Source organism: Dromiciops gliroides, chromosome 6, assembly GCF_019393635.1.
Source record: "Dromiciops gliroides isolate mDroGli1 chromosome 6, mDroGli1.pri, whole genome shotgun sequence".
Lineage (NCBI taxonomy): Eukaryota > Metazoa > Chordata > Mammalia > Microbiotheria > Microbiotheriidae > Dromiciops > Dromiciops gliroides.
Window position 1 is genome coordinate 168,860,115 of NC_057866.1, and position 25,282 is coordinate 168,885,396.

At 41.2% G+C, this 25,282-nt stretch overlaps 1 protein-coding gene across 4 annotated transcripts in view; it reads left to right on the forward strand.

The window, feature by feature from the left end:
- TMEM131L (transmembrane 131 like) overlaps positions 1-25,282 on the forward strand; it is a 170,832-nt gene that overhangs the window by 143,646 nt on the left and 1,904 nt on the right. For 3 of the 4 annotated variants that reach the window (XM_043972126.1, XM_043972129.1, XM_043972128.1), the window contains 9 exons: positions 531-685; positions 5,844-5,962; positions 8,813-8,970; positions 10,474-10,659; positions 12,988-13,066; positions 18,663-18,748; positions 20,226-20,346; positions 21,578-21,666; positions 22,731-22,894. In XM_043972126.1, coding sequence (XP_043828061.1) covers positions 531-685; positions 5,844-5,962; positions 8,813-8,970; positions 10,474-10,659; positions 12,988-13,066; positions 18,663-18,748; positions 20,226-20,346; positions 21,578-21,666; positions 22,731-22,894 — 1,157 coding nt within the window. The remainder of the gene's footprint in view (positions 1-530; positions 686-5,843; positions 5,963-8,812; positions 8,971-10,473; positions 10,660-12,987; positions 13,067-18,662; positions 18,749-20,225; positions 20,347-21,577; positions 21,667-22,730; positions 22,895-25,282) is intronic. The other variant, XM_043972127.1, reaches the window with a different exon arrangement.

Here is a 25,282-nt window from a genome sequence, read left to right on the forward strand (position 1 = left end):
CTTTTAATATGACAGAATGAAACTCACTGATTTTTGTCTTCATTGAGTTGTTTAAAAAACATTCTCCATATTCAAGATAAACAATATCACTTTTCTTTCCAGTTTTAAAAAATGCTTTGCTTGCTTAGTTAGTCTGTTATTGAATGTGATGTAAAGAATGGACCCAACCCCATTTTTTTTGGTCACATAGTTATCCAAGTTTTTACTAAATAGGTATGCAATTTCCCAATATTTAAACATGGGTTTATCAAATACTCATCTCTTAATATACACTGGGCTCTATATATGGGTTTAATTTTTTCCTTGCATCAGATAGGTTTAAAAAATTATTCAGTGCTTTCAAATTTGGGCTTTTTACTCCTCCTCACTATTAAACTGAGAGTGAATGGCATAGTTGTCATCTCTCCGATCATGTGAATATAGGAGGATAGAGGCTGGGAGAGTCAAAGAAAATGACAAGGAGGAAACTAACCCCTGAAAAATGAATTGAACTGATGACTCAAATGTTGAATCATTTTTATTTATTTAAGGGAATAACCAGCAAATGCCTCTTAAGAATGAAGTAGAAAGTTGTGAAACTTTGAAAAAACAGGTTGATGCAAAACCTTCCTCAGAAAAGAAGATTCAGAAAACACCCAAAGAAGATACATGTTGTGGGAAACAGGACATCCCTTCTTCAGTCGAGGTCTGTATTCAGCTTTTTTCTGCTACTTCAAAGAAATTTTCAACTCAATTTTTAAAAAAACAAGTTATGGGTCAATACAGACTCACTCCCTGTAGCTTTAAAAGGGAACAAGTAGGGGCAGCTAGATGGCGCAGTGGATAAAGCACCGGCCCTGGATTCAGGAGTACCTGAGTTCAAATCCGGCCTCAGACACTTTACACTTACTAGCTATGTGACCCTGGGCAAGTGACTTAACCCTCATTGCCCCACAACAAAAAAAACAAAACAAAACAAAAAGGGAATGAGTACATCTGTGTTATTACCTCTGAGGGCATTTCACAAGTGCTTTTTGGTTATCTCATTTGGGCTTACTTAAACTCACAATAAAAATGTTGCATTCTCTTCTTTGGTAAGTATTTGCCATGTTTGTGTGCCCTCGGTGGGAGACAAGGACCATGCCTTGTGGAACTTGCTTGCTAATTGGGGGAAACAGTACATGTTTATGTGAGACATTTAAGAGAATCATACAAGCTAGTGTTTGATTGAGTGCCAGCCTGATCAGGACAGATAGACATTAATCCTTGGGAAAGTTTATAGAGGGGAAAAAATTGGTGTGTGGTGGAACGATTGCAGATCAGTCACTGGAAGCAATAGCACTTGACCTAGGAAGCCGAAATTTAGAGATTCAGAAAGGAGGGAAGGGATCAGCAGACCTGGCTTTGAACCCAGCGGTGACACTAGTTCTGTGACAGTGAGTAATGTCTCCTAGTTTCACTGGGCCAGAGTTTCCACATCTGAAAAATTGGCATGAAGGGGGGATGATGACCTGTGTGTGTGTTTCCATCTGCCTCACAGGCTTTGGAACCAGCTAGGGGAATGGGAGCAGTTGCGTTGACGATGATGAAATTGTGAATATGGCATGCAGACAGCAAATGACTTGTTAGAGGATAGGGAGGAAACAAGCCTGGCCATGCAGAGGATTCATGTTGAAGAGTAGTGTGGGGTAAGATTGGGGAAGTAAGATGGCATTAGGTGGCAGGGGGCCCTGAATACCAGACAAAAGAGTTTAGATTTTTGTTTCTTATGGGGCCAGTAAAGGTATTCAAGCAGTTCTGAAGGTCAGAAAGCATTTATCTATCTATCTATCTATCTATCTATCTATCTATCTATCTATCTATCTATCTATCTATCTATCTATCTATCTATCTTATCTATCTTATCTATCTTATCTATCTATTTATTTATTTGATTTTTTTAAGTGAGGCAATTGGGCTTAAGTGACTTGCCCAGGGTCACACAGCTAGTAAGTGTTAAGTGTGTGAGGCCGGATTTGAACTCAGGTACTCCTATCCAGGGCCGGTGCTCTATCCACTGCGCCACCTAGCTGCCCCTCAGAAAGCATTTATTAAGCACCTACTATACACTGGGGATGCACTAGGAATACAGACAAAGGCAAAAACAAGTCCTTACTCTGAGGGAACCCACAGTCTGTTGGGGGGAGACAATATTGCACACCTCCATATACAAATAAGATATATCCAGCCTAAATTGGAAATAACAGAGGGAAGGCACTTGCAATACTTTAGTAAAATGTTCAGGATGGATTGGAAGGAGGAGGAAATAACACAGGGACACTAGGAAGTTATTATAATGAGGTAGGTGTAAAGTGATGAGAGCCTTGAGGTGGAGGAGACAGGTAAGGAAGGGACAGACCTAAGAAGCATTTCTGAGAAAAAGTCAAGAGGACTTGGTGTGACTGATTGGCTGTAGAGGTGAAGCAAAGTAGAGGGAACTTCAGAAGTATTTCTTGGCATACCTCTGTATAGATAACTCTCAAGCCTTGAGCCTGTGTCTCATTGGCAAAATGAGGAGAGCAGGACAGGGAGCTGGAAAATCAGGAGAAAATGCTGATTTGTGGGCAGAGGGACATGAGTGGTCATTCACCACAAACACTTTTTTCTCTCTGGAGGAATACCCTGAAGCTCAGAGAAGATAGTGACAGTCACTTGTCTGAGGTCACATAGGTTGTGATGATGGATTTGGGATATTAGGAAGACGTTCAAATTTCAATATACAGGAGGTTGTTGAAGATACAGCTGTAGCTTAGGTGGAAGGTTAAGGCTGTTGATAGAGGAATCTAATGAGTGACAGCTGAAGTGATTAAAACAGGTGAATGATCTGAAGGGAAGGACAAAGCAGTCTGGGGGAATAGAAATAGTTGGCAGGCTATGTGAAGAAGAGGTCCAAGGATAAGAGAGATCCTTCTTTGCAATAGAAAAACCACCAGGAAGTTGTCTTAGAATTAACTATGGGGCAGCTAGGTGGCACAGTGGATAGAGCACTGACCCTGGAATCAGGAGGACCTGAGTTCAAATTTGGCCTCAGACACTTGCTTAGCTGTGTGACCCAGGGCAAGTCACTTACCCTTTTCATTTTTCTAATAGTTAGAAAATGCTTCTTTACATTAAACCAAAATCAGCCTAACTTCTTGATTCTAACATCTAAAGTCTGGCTCTGTCCTCTGGGGCCAAATGAAATGAATTCAGTCGGTTTCCTGTATGGTATCCATGAGATACATGAAGGCAGCTGTCATTTCCCTTTTTTAAGTCTCCCTGTCCACTGGCTAATTATTGCATCATATATTGAGATCTGGAAGAGTTCCTTCACTAGGGCATCAAAAGGCATAGTTTTGAATCCTCTGACCATTCTGGTAATCCTTCTTTGGTCATTCTCTTTTCTAAGTCCTTCCTAAATTATGAAGTCCAGAATGAACACAGTAATCCAGATGGGGCCTGACCAGGGAAGAGGGTAATGGAACTGACTCTCATCCTCATTGTGGGTATGCTTCCCTTAATCTAGTCAAAGGTCCCATTGGGGCAGTGGATAGAGCACTGGCCCTGGAGTCAGGAGGACCTGAGTTCAAAGCCAGCCTCAGACACTTAACACTTACTAGCTGTGTGACCTTGGGCAAGTCACTTAACCCCAATTGCCTCACCAAAAAACCAAAAAACAAAGGTCCCATTAGTATTTTGACTTCCATTTTAGATTGAGCTTGTGATCCATTAAGATTGTCATGTCCTTTTCACTTGAACTGTTGCCCTTCACATCTTTTCTACCGTGTACTATGCATATGTCACTGGTGTTTTGAACCCTGAAATTCCAAACGTGAAACTTAACATTGATAGCTATTCTTGATCTAGAACTAGAAGAAGGGACCTCAGAGGCCGTATGATCCAAACCTCTCATTTTACAGGTGGTGAAAATCAGGACTAAGTCATTTAGATGACTTGGCCAAGTCACCCAAGATACAATCAGAGGTGAGATTTGAACCCAGGACCTCTGACACATAGAACTACTCTTTTTAAATTTTCTTCTGTACTGGACTGCCTCCCATTCTAGTTCACTAGAATTAAGTCTGTCAATATCTTTTGGCATTTCATGTATGCCAGCTACTCTCTTGGCCCAACTTTATGCCATTGAGAAGGCTGTGTGATTGACCAGGACCCCTTCTTTTACATCTGACCCAGTGCTAATGATGAGACCGTGCCATTGTGGTGAGGGCACCAGTTGCATGGCGACTCTTGGCCTTTCCTTCAGTGAGCTGCAGGGGGCAGCAACTGACCGTGTCATTAGCTTTGATTTTCTTTTTCCCTGCTGATCGCTGATTCTGCCTTTGGAATGAATGACTGCAGCCAGACTGCATGAGCTACAGGAGGAACAAAGAGCTGGGAGAAGCTTGAGACGTTGGTTTTTGGTCCTGCGTACATAAGCCCCGTGCCTCCTAGAAGTGACCATAGATGCAAGGGTGATGGGGGGGCGGTGCAGGAGGGGCACAAACATTCTGATTTAGAGCTTCAGAAGCGCAAGAGAAAACGAGAGCCAGAAGGGTTATCTAGTACACGGTTGTGAGTCAGTCGTGTCCGACTGTGTGACCCCATTTGGGGTTTTCTTGGCCATTTCCTTCTCCAGCTCATTTTACACAACCCACAGCTAAGTTCAAGAGCTGGGACTTGAACCCTGCTCTTCTGTCTTTCTGATGCTTCTGCTATCCCATATTCCTTCTGCTGTTTTTTTCCTCCTTTTTCCTTAGAGAGATTTTCTGCATTTAGCCTTTATACCTGCCGTCTGTTCACTGTACACACCCTACACTCTGCCTGCCCCACCTCTGCATCCCTGGTCTCCCTCCCTTTCCTATGTACTTTAGAATCCTTAGCATCCTTTCTGAGCACAGCCCACGTGCCACCTTCTCGACACTGCCTCACCTGATCCCCAAAGTTAGTACCATTCTCTCCAATTTATGGTGTGTAAAGCTTGTCTCCATATGTACTGCATCCCTCAGGAGAATGAATGGAGGCTCCCCTAGAACAGAGAAGGTTTTATATGTTGTCTTTGTATCTCTATAGCTCAGATCGGTGCCTGGAGCATAATAGGCACTTAAGACATATTTTTGTATCAATTCTCTAGTATTGGATATTACAGATAATGGTATATGTGCTTTATCTGACTATACCTACCCCAGGAGAGGAGAAACCATGTGTTTTATTTAAATTTTATTTCTTTCCCATACTTAGAAGAGTTTCTTGAATTGACTTTTTTTAAAAAAAGTCTTTTAAATCCTCAAGATGATCCTTGCCCTGTTACATAAAAACACCAATTGGTTTAGTTTCTCCTGTCTAACAAAAGAGGCTTTATTGTTGTACTTAGGGTCTTTCTCCCCCCCCCCCCAAAAAAAATTAAAAAGTAAATTCCCCTTGGGTTCTATTGAAGAGATTGCTGGTGGTGCTTTGGTGGTAGTAATTCATGTGAATTGCAGGAACCGAGCCAACAGGTGAAGGGAGGAGGATTTATTGTGGTAGAATTTAACAGCACCTTGACCATAAATCTGGCAGATGTTTCTCATTTTTAGGCTATTAAGAATTTTTATAGACCAGGTTTTTTTCTCTCAAGAGAGATTGAGGGAGGTGGGGAGAGAGGAGGAATGCAAACACACCAGATATGGAGAAAGTTATGCCCAAGTTTCTAGTGGTTAAAAAAGGCTCCAATTCTGGGGACTGAAGGCTTAGAGGTGGTATATGTAAAGGCAGGTGATTGTTGGGTCAAATTTAAACACTGAAGAGGTTGTTTCAGTTCGTTGGTCTTTTGCTGCACCGTATCACTGGCCATTGTCTTTACTTTACAGCAAGAAGATAGGAAGAAGAGACTGCAAGAAAAGAAGGATGGAAATCTCCCAAATCTAAATTGGAATAAAACTAGAACGTCTAGAAAAAACAAGAAAAAAAGTGTTACTGCATCTGCAAGGTGTGTTGTGTGTAAACTCCCCTCCCCCTTAAAAAGCAGCAACAAAATCCCCAAACTAAACCCTAAACTCTCATGTCCTCATTTTATTTCTGACCTTCCCTTCCCCACCCCCCCCAAGTTTGTAGGTTATCTCAATACAAACATTTCCCTTTTGAGATGTGAAAAACATCATAAGGATTGTCAGTGTTCTTGATTATAGGTGTTCATTTCTTTAAGGTTTATAGAAAAAAAATCCAAGGTTGAAATTCTTTTACTTTTCACCAAGTTTGGTGGTTTTTAAAACAACTTACATGCATGCATACATACATATATACACATAATATCTACATAATATATATTTTTTTAATTGCTCATTCATCCATATCTAGCAACAACAACAAAAAAATTTTAAATTTTACCTACTGTTGGTTTTCTAGGAAAAAATGAATAGAAAAGGAAGACACTTTAGCTTTAAACATCTATCTTCTTTTGTGCAAAATTTTCCCTTACACATAGGTGATTTGCCTGATGTAGAATTTACAGTTACTCTCATCTCCAGTGTGTTTTGAATAATCCTTGATGAATTTTTCTGCCAAAAAAAAAAAAAGGAAAACCCTAATTGCTTTCCTTGTTACAGTATTTCATAGCAGTGAGAAAGAGAGAGGTAGTATAGCCCTGGTGACAGAAAGACCTGGGATTAAGTCCCTCATCCTGGCTCTGACCCTGGGCAAATCACTCTGGGCTATGGGCATTTCTCTTAACACTATAAGACACAAAGGAGTTGCTGATCTGTTTCCTTTTCCCCCACCCCAACTCTCTCCACCCACCCATTTTGTATTTCATAAGAGTCAATCCTAAGGTCCCTTTAAGAAATATACTTTCCTACATATGCATAGAGGAAGAAGTAAAGATTTTAAAGAGGAATTAAAATGTAGTTTCACCAATTAAATATTATGACTACATGATTAACTTTAAAAGCCGAAGTCTGGCACGCCTCAAGATGTGGGAGATGAAATGACTCTGTTTTGGTTTGTGGTTATGTATTACGTGAACTTTAAGGCCATGTGTCACAGTGAAAATGTCAGGAGAATTTTGTGTCTGGCCACTGCTGGGTTCCTACTCTGATGCTTCCTGGGTGTCAGGAGGGGACCCTGGTTTCTGAAGCCCAAACTCTGGCAGATCAAGGCTTTGGGGGTTCATCACACGTGTCTCAAAGACCAGCTTTAGTTAAGTTGGTACAAGTTTGTAAGACTTTTGGCCACTGCAACTCATTCAACTGCCAGTGTCAGCTAATGTCTTCAGGGGTTGTAGTCTGTTTCTGTGGAGGAATTGTCCATATTGGAAGCATTGGAGTAGGTGATATCTAAGGAATTGGGCTCATTTTCATCTGGCTTTTTTTTTTTTAAGTGAGGCAATTGGGGTTAAGTGACTTGCCCAGGGTCACACAGCTAATAAGTGTTAAGTGTCTGAGGCCGGATTTGAACTCAGGTAGTCCTGAATCCAGGGCCAGTGCTCTATCCACTGCGCCACCTAGTTGCCCCCCATCTGGCTTTTTTGTTAGGAGGGGATAATATGGTGAACAGATTAAAAATCAGGGAAGAAAAAATTAAACGAATATTTCTTTGACCTCCAAGTATAATGATGCTTTACACTTGTATAGTACTTGAGAGTTTACATAGCATTTTTGCATTCCCTCTTTGTAAATGGTGACCTAGCGCGGCTTGATAGAATTCCCAGATCCTCCAAGTGCTTTGGTCTCTCTCCACTCTTAGCCACTGTACCACCACCTAGGTTTCATCTATTAAGAATCTTTCTTCTTATGTGATTGAGGGAGAATGGGGTGAGTGCTAGACCTGGCTGGTAGACCTGGTTCTGCTAACTAGGTCATGCACATGCTAGTCATGAGACCTTTGTGAAGCTGCTCACTTTATACCTTATTTCCTCTATAAAATGAGAGGATTGGACTCAATAAACTCTGAAGTTCCTCCTTACTCTACAATTCCATGATTCTGTTTAAAAAGTTACTTCCTTTCTCAACCCAACAGCATAAGTCTCTTTCCAATTCTTCTCCATCTCATTAGCTCAGGTCCTGTTTTACTGGTATCTCCAAGAATAGAAGGTCCAATGCATGATTTCTTTAATCTTTTTTTGCATCATGAACCTTTTTTTTTTTTTTTTCAGTTTGGTGAAATGATGGACCCTGGACCCCTCCTCAGATTGACATTTTCAAATGCACAAAATACTCTTTATTTTTAAAATTTTTAAAATTCACTTATTTATTTGCTGGGCAATGAGGGTTAAGTGACTTGCCCAGGGTCACACAGCTAGTGTCAAGTGTCTGAGGCTGGATTTGAACTCAGGTCCTCCTGAATCCAGGACTGGTGCTCTATCCACTGCACCACCTACCTGCCCCCCCCCCGAATGCACAAAATAAATACATGGGATTATGAAATGAACCAAACATACTGAAATACAGTTATCAAAATATAAAAAAACCCAAATCCACAGATCTCAGATTAAGAATTTCTGTATAATTTCAGTCTTGGCCTGTTCACACACTCGTATACACTCACTGATATATGCACACATATGTATGTATGTGTTAATATACATATTACACAGTATATATATACATATATGTTTTTGTTAATATATTTATATGCCTCTGTATAATATATGAGTGTATTAGAATGCTATATTTATAGCTATATATATTTTGTATATATGAAGAAAACAGGCCATGTATATGGGGTAATAATAGTTTATATTATAATATGCCATATAGTATATGTTCAATATATTCTAATATTTTGTTTTATATAATAATTATACATGTGTAAGTTGCTAATGAGCTTTTTGTGGCTGCTGTAGGGCTCCTGAGCAGAATGAATCAAAGCATGTGGGCACTGAATTTGAAAGGCCCGAGCTGAGAGGTAGCACTCCTCTGAGGAGCTGGTGTCTTCAGAGTGGTATTGTGGACATTTGTAAAACAGAACCCAAAATGACTTCTGCAGCCCCAGGAGAAACAGGTATGTTGTTGCCTGAGATATGAGAGGCACCTGTTAATAAAGCTTTCCTCCACGAAGTATCTGGGTTCAGAAAGACTGAACCCCTGGATGAGCAATGTACGTTGTGGCTGTTGGGGTGCTCACTAGTGCCAGTAAGCGGTATTCACCCCAGTGTGAACCGGATCATTCTGGGCTACAGGCATCTCTCAGATAGCATCCTTTCACCTTGAGTTGTCGTCCCTGTGCTGCCACCTTTGTGCACACCGTGGAGTGGAATGATGGGACACTTGGTCTAGGCTCAGCGATGATAGGAGCAGAGGACCGTGGAGGGCATCTGGTACCATCAGCAAAAGGCTGAACAAAAGCCTGCAACAGACCAGGGCTAGCCTTGGCAACCTGACTTTCCACTAGTACTCATTTTCCAAGCTGATCCCTATCAGACCCCAAAGCCAGTAGGGTGTTGATGTTAACAGATGAGGAGAAGGTGCAATTCTGTAATGTTTGGGTCAGAGCTGAAATAAGCAAAGAAGTTGGATGAAACCCATTGGAAAAACAAAAAACCCCAAACCCAGCTGTATGTAATAGAGATTCAAATCTTCCCTTTCTGTTTTCCTTTGTGTAGGAAAATGTTTGTGTGTGTTGATGTTTGACAACTCCATAATAATAAATAAGAAAAATTTTAAAAGAAAGGGGAAAAAATGACAGAAGGAATAGGAGATGTGGTTCTGTGTTTTCTGCCTGAGGCATTTGGGACTGGCTGCCTAACCACCCTGCATCACTAACCCTTTCTCTTTCTCTGTCTTCTGATGCATCTCATTGGTGTTGACCTTGCTGGGGTTTTTTAAAGTATTTCCAGAACTCTTTAGCTTGTTAAGATTATATATTGCCTTTTACTGGTATGACTTTTAACTTTTTGGCAAAACTAAGAATATTTCATTTTGTGAGTGTGGGGGAAAAAACCAAGGGAACTTGTTAGCTTCTGTGAGCTGCGGCCTCTACCTTAGACATAGACATAGGTTTTCCTGCCTCCTTTCTCATTGGAACTCTCTTATGGAACTGCTCCCCAAATTATGATACATAAATATTAACATTCAGTCTTTAATAACTTAGTATGATGACTTTCCTCAGTTGTCTTCTAACCTGGAGAGGCTTTCTGGGTATGGGTTTCTTTATCTATGTAATGGGGGTGGATTCCATATACTCCAGGGCCCCCTCAGCTTTTAAGTCTGTTACGTGAGTCTAAGAAGGGATGTTACAGGGAAGAAGTAGTGTAGGTGCTTGGGAGGTTGAGAGGGAGGTCTCTGAGGTAGATACAGAAAGGGTTGAAAAAGGCGGTGGGGTGGTGCATCAAAGCTAACGGTAAATTTGACTTTTTTCAAGTGTTTCATGAGGGTTGGGCTCTGAGTCTCTTCTGGAAAAAAGGAGTGCATTCATGAAGAACAGCTAGACCATCAGTGCCTTGGCGTCAATAGTGAGCGGCTTTGGGAAAACCTTGGAAATGCTTCTCTGTCTCCTTTCCTCCAGAGGGTCATTACCAGCGGCCTAAAAAGAAATGTGGAGACAAGTTTTGTTCCGATTCCAGTTCAGACTGTGGCAGCTCTTCGGGGAGTGTGCGAGCCAGCCGGGGCAGCTGGGGCAGCTGGAGCAGCACCAGCAGTTCTGATGGAGACAAAAAATCCATGCTCCCTACCCGGCATTTCCTGCCCTCTCGTGAGTAATGTGACACTGTCCAGCTTGATTGGCCCGTCTTGGGGGACAAAGGGGTGTTTGCTTCTTGTTACCCATAGCAGGGCTGTGGAGGCAGATCGTGGAGTATGGGACGTCTTATGGGGATAGCTGAGTTCCTCTTTACCCTTGGGAAACAAATAGGGGAGAAGATGGGGCTTTCCTAACTCTAAAGGCTTGTCTTAATGCTCTATTCAGACTGGGACTTGTTCACATCCCATTTAATCCTCCCCTCCCCCAATTCCTGTTCATCCTTTTTAAGGATGCCCCATAGCACAAAAAAAGAAAAAAATCTCTTCAATCAATAATAAAAATTTTCTCAGGCTCTTTTTTCCTTAATGCCTGTTTATTGGTACTAACTCTCATCTTTTAAACAATCCAACTCTTAGGCAACCAGTAGGGTGGGGGTGGGGGGGGTTTGAGCCCTGGATTTAGAGTCAGGAAGACCCAAGTTCAAATCCGGAATCAGATACTAGCTGTATGACCCTGGGCAAGACGCTGAACTTCTTTCTGCCTTAGTGTAAAATGGGCATCATCATCATAACACCACCACCTAACTCTGTGAAATGAAGATAATAATAGCACCCACCTCCGATTGGATAAGGGTTGTGAAAGCGCTTGGTTTACAGTAGGTGTTACGTAAATACTTGCGTCCTTCCTTATCCTTGGGTGTTTTCTCCTCTCAGTGAGTTAAATGAATGTGGAAGTGTTTGTGTTACCTCCCTGAGAGAAATCATGATTTTTTTTTTTTAACAAGGCAAAACTTATTTCTCATGGGCCCATTGACTGATTTCTTTTGAGGCCTTGTGGTTCTACCTGGAGTCTGATGACTTGGATTAAAATTCATACTCTGCCCATTTGACTTTGACAAGTAATTTTACCTGTTTTTGCCTTGGTTTCTTCTTCTGTCAATTGACTCGTTTGGAATTAGAGATAGCTCAGTTCTATTCCAACCCTAACCCCTCATTTTACAGTTGTGGAAACTGAGGCTCATACAGCTAATAAATTTCTTCAAATTTTCCTGCCTCCAGCCAAAGCTCTGTCCACTGCATTAGCAACAGAACAACAGCAACAATGATGGAAGGTGTTGATGGTTGGAAAGATTTCTAGGCTGGAATCAGAACAACCCATATTCTGACTCTATCAAATTATGACTTCGGGCAAGGCATTTATGATTCTGGGCTTTTGTCCCCATCAGAAAAATGAGGTTTTTGGACTGTGTGACTGCTGTTGTCTCACCAGAAATCCCAGGGCCAGCCTATATATCTTTTGTTGCTTTAATTTTCTGTGACTGTCTTATGTACACTTGAAAATCCTATTCTAAGAATTTATGATTCATTGGCGTATTTGCTCTTCCCTCTCTGTATACCTGAGGTCGCCCCTTAAGTGAGATATGGTCCATACTAAAGCAATATTCTGCTTGGTAGATCCTGCCAGAATTTTCATTCCATTGCCATAGACATCAACACCCTCAGTGTTCTTTCCCTACCACCACATGCCTTCAGGACAGTCCTTTAGTGGAGGGGCTTTAAACACTACAAAAGAGGCCAGCCTTTAAATAAATACTTACCCTTTTGTGTTCCCATGTCCAACGTAGAGGCTTCTATTGTGGCATTCGTAATCCGAGTGCTCAAATCAACAATTTTTCCTTGTTTTCAGTAACAAACATCTTACGTGAGAGTGATATTTTAAGGCTTACTGAGCACTTTTCGTACAATACCCCTGTGGGAATGCAGCACAGGTAGCCTAAATATTATCATCTCCGTTTGACGGAGGAGAGATCTGAGTCTCAGAGAGGTCATGACTTGTCCAGGCTCTCCTGACTAGACTGCTGAGTGTCAGAGATGGATTCCACGTTAGGCAGCCAAAGTGACTTTCCACAATAATAGAGCATTTGAGAAGATAGCAACGCACCTAGTTTTGATTCAGTTATTGAATATCAATATGAGAAGAAATATTTGGTGTGGGGTTAAAAAGGCATGTACATCATTTCTTTGGCAAGAGGTTAATGGCATGATTTGTCTTCATGGTTTGAACTTGGTGGTTTATCATTGCATTAATTAGCTGTCAAGTCTTTTAGAGCTTTCTTTATATGTTGGCACAGTGTAAACTGTTCTCCTAGTTCTGCTTGCCTCATTCTGTGTCAGATCATGGAATTCTTCTTAGTGTCTGTTTTGCCAACATTCCATTAAGTTTCAGTGCCTTCATTTCTTTAACCACACCCCATACATGGGGACCTCCTCAGTTAGGGGCTACTATAGAGATACTATAAATATTTTTATGCATATGAATCCTTTTCTTCTTTGTTTTCAGGCGAGAATATTTCACAAACTGATTTTCCATCTGAAACACCCATTACTTTGAATCTGTCCCACAACATCTGTAACCCCAGGTAAGTTACTTAAAAAAAATTTTTTTTATATAATATGTAATATACTATTTATAGTTCTTCAATAGATTGGTTCTTCAAAGTTATTTCTTGCCATTTCTTGACAGAGGGAAATGTTTTTTAGTTTTAAGGATTCAGAGTCATCCATATTAATAACGGCACTTCATGACTCGGCCCTATCTTTTAGCATCTTTGTAGATTATTCTTTTTCCTGGACTCTGCCATCTAGTCAAAGTGGCCTTATTTTCTGTTTCTCACACTACATACCATAATCTCCCATCTCCTCACATTTGCTCTGGATAGCCTCCATGCCTGGTATGTTCTCACCTCTACCTCATAGAAGCCTTCTGTTTAAGACACAGCTGAAATAACATCATTCGTGTGTGTGTGTGTGTGTGTGTGTGTGTGTGTGTGTGTGTGTGTGTGCGTGTGTGTGTGTGTGTGTGTGTACACATTTTCTGGGTTTTTTACACCCATATTTTCTCTCTCCATATATTTCATTTCTTCATTCATTAATCTATTCATTCCTTCACTTATTTGTTTTGCATGTGCACATTTCTTTTTCCTCAATAGAATGTAAGGTCCTTGAGAACAGAGATTGTTTCATTCTTTATATATATATCCTCAAAACCAGCACAATCCCTGGTGCACAGTAGGCCCTTAGTGCTTATTGACTGATTGATAGTTGGTTATCTTGCCAAGTAAATTCTGGTTCTCAGCCTAGTCATTTCTTCCCCCTCATAGCTTATCAATTCCACAAACATTTGTTAAGCACCTGCTTTCTGTCAGATACTCTGCTGGGCATTGTGATGGACAAAGACCAAAATCAAACAGTCCTTACCTTCAAGAAGGTTACACCTGTACTGGGTGGTGGGTGGTGGATGGAGGGAGATAGAACACATTTCAAGATAAGCATAGTGTGAAGTGAAATGGGGGTGAGGAGAGCAGTAACCCCTAGAGTTGTATTCAGAAGGTTTTAGAGGAGGGACTGGTTTGTACAAATACATGGAGGCAGACGATGGGATGGAGATTGCAGGAACTGTCAAATAGTCCAGTTTGGCTAGAATGTTGAATCCATGAATGGAAATGTTATGAACTAATTGTGGAAAGGCAGTTTAAAGTCAGATTTTGGAAGTTCTTAAGTTCCTGGCTAAGGAGTTAGTATTCTATAAGGGAAGTGGGAAGTCTCTGAAGGCTGGCTTTGAAGCCAGCAAATGACATGGTCAGTATTATTAAGACCCCCCCACCTTGAGGAGATGATTCCAAAAGATACGTAAAGAATAGATTGGAAGGAGGGAAGACTAGAATGAAGGAGACAGATTGGGAGGGTATTGGAGTAGTGTAGGAACAATGGGGTGAAGACCTTAATTAGGGTGTTAGCAGTATGAGTGGAGAGAAGGGGACCAATATGAGAGATAGAGATGCTACAAGAAAATGAAACATAGAGAATCAAGAAGGCATGGCAACTAATTGGATAGATTGGGTATGAGAGAGGCGGGGGGGGGGGGCAAGGGCAAGCTTGGGTGACTGGAAGGAAGCTGATGTTCTGACTAGAACTAAAAAGGCTTGGCAAAGGATTGGGGGAAAGTTTGAAATGTAGCCAGAATGGCAAACATTTACATCACTTTAAAATTTGTGAAGCTCTCACTTGATCCTCAGAACAACCCTGTGTTGTAGGTGGTGGTGTTATTCCCATTTTACAGATGAGGAAACTGAGTTAGAGAAAAAATTCAACATTTTTTTAAATAAGTGACTTGTCCAGCATCACCCACCTCATTATTGTCTGAGGCAGAATTCCTTATTTTGAATCCAGCATTCTTGGTACTCTACTAAAAGAGGAAATGTTAGGGCTTGAAATGAAAATACAAAGATAGAAATATCCCTGTCATGCATATTGACATAGAAAACCTTAATTTATTAAACATTATCTGTGCTGTATTATATATATATTTTTATATTTTATTAAACATTTTCTATTTTAATCTGGTGGCCCACAGGGCTGCTAGTTCGACACCTGTTCCACCTGTATAGCTCAGTGCATTGGTTTCTTGTTTTCCATTGACACAGCCCCCTTGGAAAATATCTGTGAACATTTGCAGATGGATAAGGAACCAGGGAACCCAGCTCAGGGAGTAAAAGAAAAAAGATCAATAATCAGTGCCTCGAGTGCTTTGCTCTGAATTACGTGGCTAATTTTTTTTTTATCAGCTATAATCATTAAGATAAGAAATAACTGTGATTTCTAGTAAAAACATAGTCCCAGGTTAAAAAAATACCTGTGTATAATCAAACTATGATATAGTCCCAGGAAAATTCCTGTGTTGGTTAACTTTAGAAGTGTAACTTAAATCAGTGTAGAGTGTGTATCTTAGGGGTATGAGCATAATAATCATACTTCTATATTAATCTTTATACTAAAATGACAAAGTAAGGAAGACCTGTAAAGGGCTGATTAAGACAGCTAGATGGTGCAGTGGATAAAGCACCGGCCCTGGATTCGGGAGTACCTGAGTTCAAATCTGGCCTCAGACACTTGACACTTACTAGCTGTGTGACCCTGGGCAAGTTACTTAACCCCCATTGCTCCGCAAAAAAAAAAAAAAAAAGACATCATGGAAAACAGGAAGTTGGGATATAGTGACATGCAAAATGCAATCTTGCATGAATCAGCTTCTGGAAGATGTTGTTGCACCATATATGAAGGAAGAGACCTATAAATAATTGAATTCAGTCTCTCGGGGTCTCAGACCATACTGGGTGGATTGTAGAAAACCTCCCAGGGCAGCTAGGTGGCGCAGTGGATAGAGCACCGGCCCTGGAGTCAGGAGTACCTGAGTTCAAATCCGGCCTCAGACACTTAACACTTACTAGCTGTGTGACCCTGGGCAAGTCACTTAACCCCAATTACCTCACTAAAAAAAAAAAAGAAAGAAAACTTCCCCACACCCATGCCTTGTTTCTCTTAATAAAAGCTGGTCTCTTTGCCCAGAGAGGCATCCTGGTTTATTTTGTACAGAGGATGGGCCGGTGCTGCACCATTAGTGGAATTTGAATAAAAATTCCGGGCTTAACTGTGGGCTAAGAAAATGTTATTGTATAGTATCACTAACAGTAGCTAACATTTATATGGTGTTTACTTGTGCTGGGTACTGTGCTAAATGATTCACACTAATATTATTTGATCCTCACAACAACCCTGGGAGGAAGGGACTATTATTATTCCCCATTTTACAGATGAGGAAACTGAAGTAAACAGAAATTTGTGACTTGCCCAGAGTCACACAACTAAAAAGTTTCTGGGGCTAGATTTAAACTCAGGTCTTCCTGATTTCAGGCCCAGTGCTCTATGCACGGTATCACCTAACTCTCCCCTCTAGGAACCTAAAAAAGTTTCTTGTTGTTGTTTAATCATTTTTTTCCCAGTTGTGTCTGACTCTTTGTGACCCTGTTTGGGGTTTTCTTAGAAGAGGTATTAGAGTGGTTTGCCATTTCTTTTTCTTTCTTTTTTTTTTTTTTTAGTGAGGCAATTGGGGTTAAGTGACTTGCCCAGGGTCACACAGCTAGTAAAGTGTCTGAGGCTAGATTTGAACTCAGGAAGATGAATCTTTCTGACTCCAGGCCCAGCACTCTACCACTTCCCCACCTAGTTGTCTAAAAGAGAATTCTGACTTCCCAAGACAAAACAAACCAGTCCCTGGGGTGTCCACAAGGAGATGTGAGTAAGGTTCTTAGCTGCTGGCCACCCTGTGGAGAAGGGCAAAGAATAATATGACATTGAGGTGTTCATTAAACAAGAAATTTAGCTAGTGCCCATTGGACCCTATAGTTTAGGCATGTTTTAAGGGGTAAACAATGACTAAGGGGGAGAGTCACTGCCAAGAACTTAGAGGACTTGAGACTAACAAGTTAGCTGTGGTTATTTCATTTTTCTCAATGTGATCTTCTTTAACCCAGGGCTTTTATTGTTGGCATATGTGAACATGTAGGGGGTCCCCCCTCCCTGTAACCCTCAACCCAGAGACTTCTCTCTGAAACATTTCCAGTTCTTAAAGGAGGAATCATGCAAAAATTAAAACTTTCTATTCCAGAATGAAAATCATTCTAGCATTTCTAACATTTGCCCTTTCAAAATAAGGGCAATGATTTCTGATTGCTTTTCTGTAGGTCATTCCTAGATCCCTATCCTCCTCTCCTCATTGAATCTCCCCCCCCCCCCCGCCCCCAACACACACACACACACACACACACACACACACACACACACACACACACACACAGAGTTACATGGAAATATCAGATAGTTTGACTGCCTCTGATATAGCCAGGCACTGTCCTAAGTGCTGGGGATACAAAAAGAGGTGAAAGACAGTCCCTGTCCTCAAGGAGCTTATAGTCTAATGGAGGAGGCAACAAGCAGACAAGCTCTGTGCAGGACAAATTAGAAACAGGAGTGGGAAAATGTTAGAATTAAGAGGGATGTTCAGGGCAGCTAGGTGGCGCAGTAGATAGAGCACTGGCCCTGGATTCAGGAGGACCTGAGTTCAAATCCAGCCTCAGACACTTGACACTTACTAGCTGTGTGACCCTGGACAAGTCACTTAACCCTCATTGCCCTGCCAAAAAAAAAAAGAAGAAGAAGAAGAAGAATTAAGAGGGATTATAGATGATGGGATTCCAGTTGGGACTTAAGGAAACCAGAGGAGCCATCAGATGGCAATGAGAAGGGAGAACATTGCAGGCATGGGGGATGGGAAGAGAAAATACTGGCACCCTAGAGATGGAGTGTCTCATTCATGGAGGTCAGTGTCCCAGGATCAAAGAGTTATGGGATGGGGAGGGAGGTGCAAGAAGACTGGGAAGCTGCCGGGGGAAGGGGGAGGGCAAGTTATAAAGAGCTTTTGTTGCCAAACAGAAGACTCTCTATGTGGTCCTGGAGTCCATCGGGATCCGCTGGAGTCGATTAACGTATATGATGCATACATAGTCCCCATGGCACCACTCTTCTCTCATTTATTCAAAGGTGAATGTCTTGGGAGTGTGTCGGCAGCTGCCTGACATAGTGAGTCCCACTCTGGTCCTGCCTAGCCGTGTGGGCCTCAGGATATCACCTGAGCTCTTTTTTATCCTTTAGTCTTTCTCTTCTATGAAGAGGGGTTGCTAGAAGCACCCACCTCCTAGCTGTTTTTTGTTGTTTGTTTGTTTTTTGGGGGGTGAGGCAATTGGGGTTAAGTGACTTGCCCAGGGTCACATAGCTAGTAAGTGTTAGGTGTCTGATGCCGGATTTGAACTCAGATCCTCTTGAATCCAGGGCTGGTGCTCTATCCACTGCACCACCCAGCTGCCCCACCTCCTAGAGTTTTTGTGAGGATCAGAAGATGAGAATACAGATGAAATGATTTGCAAACCTAAATAAATGCATCTATTACTGTTTGTATTGTTCTTTTGGCTCTGCTTACCTCATAAAATCAGCTCATAAATATCTTCCTGTGTCTCTCCACATTCCTCATCTTCATCATTTGTTACTGCACAGTAGCATTCCATTATGTTCCTATTCCACAGATTATTCAGCCATTCCCCCCTTTTTTTCCAACTTTCTCAGCAGAGACATAAACACCATCCCTCAGTATGCAGAAACCCTTTGTCCCAATTTTCCAGACGTGACTTCAGATCCTGATAAAAACAAAGGTGGGTTGTGTATCATTACTCTCCGGTTTTACAACAGACAACAGCCATATCATGGGCCAAGGGAGGAAGAGAGCAACGTGGGTGGTGGGTATAGACTGGGATGGAGGCATGTGACTCAGCATTCAGGGCGTGCCCACAGTGCTTCCAACACCTGTATTTAGATTGAAGGGCATGGAAAGCACCCTGTCTAGGGGTTGATGAAGCCAGGCAGGATAGCCTAGTGCTCTTTACAGTTTCTCTGTGTTGAAGGATTCCAATTTGTGCTTGCACCCGCCCTTGTTGTCCCTCCCTGGAGCATGGCTCTGTGTACAGCTAAAGCATTGGTCCTTCATCACGGGTGGTGTCCAGCAGGACCCATACTGCTCTTTTAGGGGCGGTGCTGAGTTCATATCCCATTGGTTTGATCACATTGGCCTCTTCAAAAGGAAAAGGAAAGGGTGGTTGGAAGGAGAAAGGAGTGGGCAGAGGCAGGGTCAAGGATAGTGCCAGAGGCACGCTTTCTGCCTCAGCTCCCTTCCCTGTTCTCTGGACCCACTGATCCCTCCACATCTTCTCAGCATTGGAGGAGGAGGAGGCCGCTGGAATTGATACCTAGACACAGCTCCCTCGGAACCATAGCAGCAGTGTTTTCCAGCCCTGAGGTGGCCATGCTAAAATTACCTGTAAGCTGCGATCATTGTTTGTGATCCTGCCACCTCCTCATTTGATGCCTTGTCTAGGTGGGCTGGAGAACTGTTTTTGCTCTTAGGTGATCTGCAGAGAATAGAGGCAGACGTAGAGTATGAGGAACCTCTGATACTTTCTTCTTATGTCCTTTCCTTCTTGGAACCGTCAAAAATCCCTTTCCTTCTCCCTCTTTCCTTTTCCTGCTTCTCTTCTCTCCAGTTTGTTTACTAGAGTTGAGTATATAGGTTTTTTTCAAGAGTCCGTCCCTACCCAGCCCCACTGAATGCATCACCTTGGGCAGATCACTTAACCACTTTGCCCTTCCCCCATCTGATGCTTTAGGGATCTGTCATTTTGTCCATGTCCAGACTCTGCCCCCTGATATCAGTGACCACTTCTCTGTAACTTATTGGGTAGTCTTCAAGTGTGGCATGGATACAGCCCGTTTGGTTAGTAACTTCTCCAGACCTAAGCAGGCTGGTCCAAGGACAGCTTTCCTCCAGGCTAAGGCTCGCTTCAAGCCTTTATGGGTATAGGACCTATCAGAGCTCATCCTAAATGGAAAGTGTTCTCTTAGAGCTCATAATCACCTCTGTATGAGGAGAACCGTGGTGGTGGGATGATGACCCAGGAAGGAAGTGCCTAAGGATTTAGAGAAGGGCGAGACCAGTGTGGATTGGGACAGTCAGAAAATAACTGAGTGGAAGAGGGAAAATTTGAGTTAAGTCTCCCTAAAGGATGAGGCACATGTGGAATAAACACAAGGAGAGAATGCCAGAACCTTCATAGGTCATTCTTTTTTCTCCTTTAGGTCTTTATCCACCAGGTGATTTGTGGCCAGGTCAGCCAGTATGTCTAACAAACAGCTTAAATTACAACCTTGAGAACAATATGCCTTGCATGATCCAGGAACCCCCTCCTGTTCAGAACAGGTAAGTTGTTTTCCTTTCCATAATTGTGATAATGTTCATCTTTATGAGTGTTCATTATAAATACCCTTTCACACAGACAAGATTATTCATTCTCTCTCTCTCCCTCCACCACATAGATACACACACGCGTGCGCGCTAAATCTTTTATTTATTTGCATCCCTAACCAAAAAAGTACTATTTGTGAATCAAATGTAATTTTGACATCTCTTCTGTCTGACTTTTTAAGAGTGATGTTTGTAGATAATAAAGACAAAAACTGAAGAGAATAAAACCAGGAAGGGGAATGACTAGAGCAATATGAGCTACAATGTATGGTAATTGGCATCAGTTTCCAAAAGGCTTAAAAGAAAAACAGCAACAACAGATGACTTAAGTATTGAATAATTCATTGTCAAGCAAGACTTAGGTACTGGAATGACTACTTGATTATAATGTCAGTATGAAAAGGATTGGTTTTCCCATAGGAAAACCGGAGAAATTGGCTTGTGCGTTTTGTTGAATTACTAGATCATATGGATAACTTCTCGTTTCCAGGATTTTATGATTTGTGCAAGTGTATTTGCTCAAGGTTTGCAACATTTATCAAAATTAACTTACTATAAGTAGGTTCTTTTACAGTCGTGATTTCCCTGAGAGGAATGCCGGCCTGACTCTTTGAGGGAAATCTGAAAACCCAGATAGTGCTAGATTTGTTTAGGAAGCCAAGGTCCTGTTTGAGTTCCCATGTGGAATTAAGTTGTCCACTATAGACTGCACACCTAACTTCAGACATAGGTTGTGTAGTTGTATGTAATCGGTCACAGGATTCACCAAGAGAGAGAAGGGACTAGTCTGAAAATACATTACCTCCATGGCAAAAAGAACTGGATGTGCTCAGTCAGTGATAGTCATCTTTCTCATCATGGCCAGAATGGTACTGTCACGATCCATTGCTGAGATGCCCTTGCATTTTTCCCTATACCATTTGACTAATTATGTTTCTAATCCTGCAATTTAAGGAACTAGATTTGGCTTTTTAAGGATGAGAACTAGTGGAGAGAGCAAGCTGGAACCCATTTGTTAGAACTGTTCGTGGTGTGTTGTGGAGTGGACTTGTTTCAAGATTCAAGATTTTGGAAAGATTTTCACATTTGTTCATGTTAACATTCCCTTTAAAAATGGTTTCCTCTTCCCTTACTTGATGTCTGGCTGTCATGTGTCTGAAACTAGGTACCTTCTCTTTTGTCACAGTTTCATTGACTGGAATACAACTTGCGAAGGCCAGTTTCCCAATGTGTACTGCCCGCTAGAAGTGAACGATTACAGCGGCTTTCCAGAAGGTAAAAACTGTGGAATCAACACAGGGAAGTTGACCAGGAGACGTTTAGGGCCTAGAGCAGGGGTTCTTGGTCTTTCTTTTTGCGTGTGTGTGTGATGGGATCTCTCTGGTACTTGAGTGAAACCTGAACCCTTTCTTAGAATAATGTTTTGTTTTTTTTAAATAAATAAAATCATAGGCATAGGATTACAAAGGAAACCAAAAGTTAGTGAAAATAAAGATGTTATTTTTTTCCCCTGTCCAAATTCATGGATCTCTTGAAGTCGATCTACAAACCCCTAGGATCCCATGATCCCATGGTAAGAAATCTTGGTGTAGAAGCATTTGCATTCAGGCGACTGTCCCTTGTAACAGAGTTAGTAAGCATGAAGAATGGTGCTGAGATATTCAGTCATGTGCCTTGAGGATTAACCAAATCGTGTAATACTATCATGAGTCTTTCTATGTGGTTTTCAAAAGTTGAGATGAAATCTTCCCTTTCCCCCCCTAAAAAAACAAAAAACAAACTTGGGTGCTTAAGTTACAGCTGAATTCCCTGTCTAGTCTCCACCCCTTTCTCCTTCCCAACTTGAAATGCAAAGAGCAAGTATCTGCTATTCGGGACAGTGATGATATAAACATAAAGAACACTTATATTTGGACCCAGAAAACTCTGCTTCAAATCCCATTTCTGTTCCTTACAGGCTGTATAATTGTGGGGCAGATCATTTAATCTCTCTGAATCTCAGTTTCCTCATTTGTAAATTGCAAATAATTTGTTGTTGTTGTTGTTGAGTCTTCAGTCGTGTCTGACACTTCATAACCCCATGGACCATACTGTCCCATGGAGTTTTCTTGGCAAAAATACTGGAGTGGTTTGCCATTCCCTTTTCCAGTGGATTAAGGCAAGCAGAGGTTAATTGACCTGTGTCTGAGGCCGAATTTGAACTAAGGTGCTTCTGCTTTTACCTTTGTATCCTCAATACTGGCGTGTTATGGGTCTGTAGTAAAGGTTTATCTAATTGCATCGCTTTGAAGCAATTTCCTTGTTTGAAAAGCTATGCCCCTTTCTTCCTTTCTTCGTAGAAAACATGAATTACCACAACAGCTTCCCCTGTCCTACAGAAGTTCCAAGCACAGCTTTCATCAGTCATAGCTCCCATTCATCTTGGAGTACCCCACCCAATGTGCCTCCTGCCTGGGAACCTGCCAGCTATGTCAGCCCTTCTGTCAGTGATCCTGAGTTTACAGTGAGTGCTAATTATTTTTTTCTTTTTTTAAATACAGTTTTTCTTTTGTTAAATATTTCTCAATCATACATAAAGATTTTAATAGTTTTTAAAATTTATGAAATAAAGCAAGCATTTCCATAACAAAGTACAATAAAAAAGATGATTGTACATGAAACTGCAAATCTACTATGCACAACTAATATACAACAAAATTATCATGTAAATTTCTTTTCCTTTTTCTTTCCTCTCTACTCCCCCCCCCAATGGCTTCCATTAGACACAAATAGGTGTATATATATATATAAAATCAATCTATATATACCAGATAGCATCTTTCTTCATATGTCCTTTATAGTTAATTGGGTATTTATAATAGACAAAATAACTTATTCACTCACAGTCATTCTTAAAACAATATTGTTATTACTGAATAAAGCATTCTCTTGGTTTTGCTCTTTGTTATTTCATGCAAGTCCTTCCGTGTTTTTCTAAAATCATTACACTCATCATTTTTTAATAGTGTAGTTATTCCATCACAGTCATATACTACAATTTGTTTAGCCATTCCCCAATTGATGGGCATCCCCTCAATTTCCAATTCTTTGCCACCACAAAAAGAAATGCTGTAAATATTTTCATGCAAATACGTCCTTTCCCCTTTTCTTTGATCTCTTTGGGATACAGACCTAGTCACTATTGCTGGGTCAAAGGATTTAATTATTTTTTTTCCCCATATACTCTCCTATGCTATTTCCATATCCATTCTGTCACTTTCCCTGACTCGTGCACTATTCATCCTTTATCCATCAGTAATTGATTTGGTTAGTTGCTTCAGTGACATAGAACTGTTCCCCCTGATAAATTAGCAGATGGTCCTCAAGAGTTGCTATGACTAAAAAATAACCTCATGTCCCACTGGGGCCAGCCTGGTATTGAGGCTTCTATATTTACAGTAACTAGAACCAACATCATTGGGTTCTCATACTTGAAGCATTCCCATTTAATAGAAACTGCTAGATCAGGTGCTTCCCTACTGGTTCCCTAAAGAACCCATAGTTCTCTCCATTCCAGGATGAGGAATCAGGATAGGAGAGGCATTGTTGTGTCATGCAGAGTTTAGGTATGGGATTTGGAGTGAGAGGACTTGGGTTTGAATTTCACCTCTGCTGATTTCTACTTTTTGCAACACACTTTGCTGTGACTCATTTTCCTCGTGCAGAATGAGTAGGTAATGCTACCAGATAATCCATAAGGTCCATTCTGTACCACCAGACACAGCATTTGGGTGCCCCTGGCTGGTGGGCACCACCTTCATTTTCAGTTCTTTGCTACTATAAAAAAGAGCAGCTTTAGTTATTTTTATAAATGTTATAATTATGTATTGTAGTTAATTATATTAACTACATATAGGTAGTTTTCTTTTTTAAAAATCTCTTTGAGATATAGACCTATTAGTAGTATTGCTGGGTCAAAAGGTATGCCCAATTTAGTAACTTTGGGGGCATATTTGACAATTGCTTTCCAGAATGACTAAACCATTTCATAGTTCTACCAACAGCACATTAATGTACCCGCAGCCCTTCCAGAATGTGTCATTTTCCCTTTTCTTTTTAAATTTTTTTGGGGCAACCTAATGGGTGCAAGCAACCCTAGAGTTGGTTTAATTTATATTTTTTAATTATAAGTGATTAGGAGAATTTTTTCATGTGGCTGTTGTTCGCTTGGGAATGACCATTTGTCAATTGGACTATGCCTCTTATTCTCATAAATTTGAATCTTATATTTCTGCTCAGTAAGCATTTAAGTACTTATTACATGCCAGACTAAGTGCTGGGGATATCAAAAGAAAAGAAAGACCTACCAGGTGTTTTCATCCTAATGGGGGAGACATGTTAATAGCAAGATAACGTGCAAATATCTATATACAGAGTAGATGGAAGATTACCCACGGTCATCTCAGAGAAAAGACAGTGGGGGGGGGGCACCAGGGAAAAAAAGGCATCTAACTGGAAGTAGGATTTGAACTGAATTTTGAAGAATGCTCAGAAAAGTCAGGGTCAGAGGTGAAGGGGGCATAGTGTTCCAGGCATCTTAGACAACCAGAAGAAAGGGTTTTACACTTACACACACACACACACACACACACACACACACACACACACACACACACACACACACACACACACACCCTGTATATATATATGTGTGTGTGTGTGTGTGTGTGTATATGGAGGGGGAGAGAGAAGAGAGAGCGTGAGAAGTGAGAGAGAGAGATCTGAAAGTAGAGTTTATCATTTAACCCATGGGAATGGATGAGATCATCAAGGGAGAAAATATAGAGGGAAATTGAAAGAGGGCCCAAAACAGACTTGGGGAATCCCCAAGGTTACTTCTGGATGTGCTGTG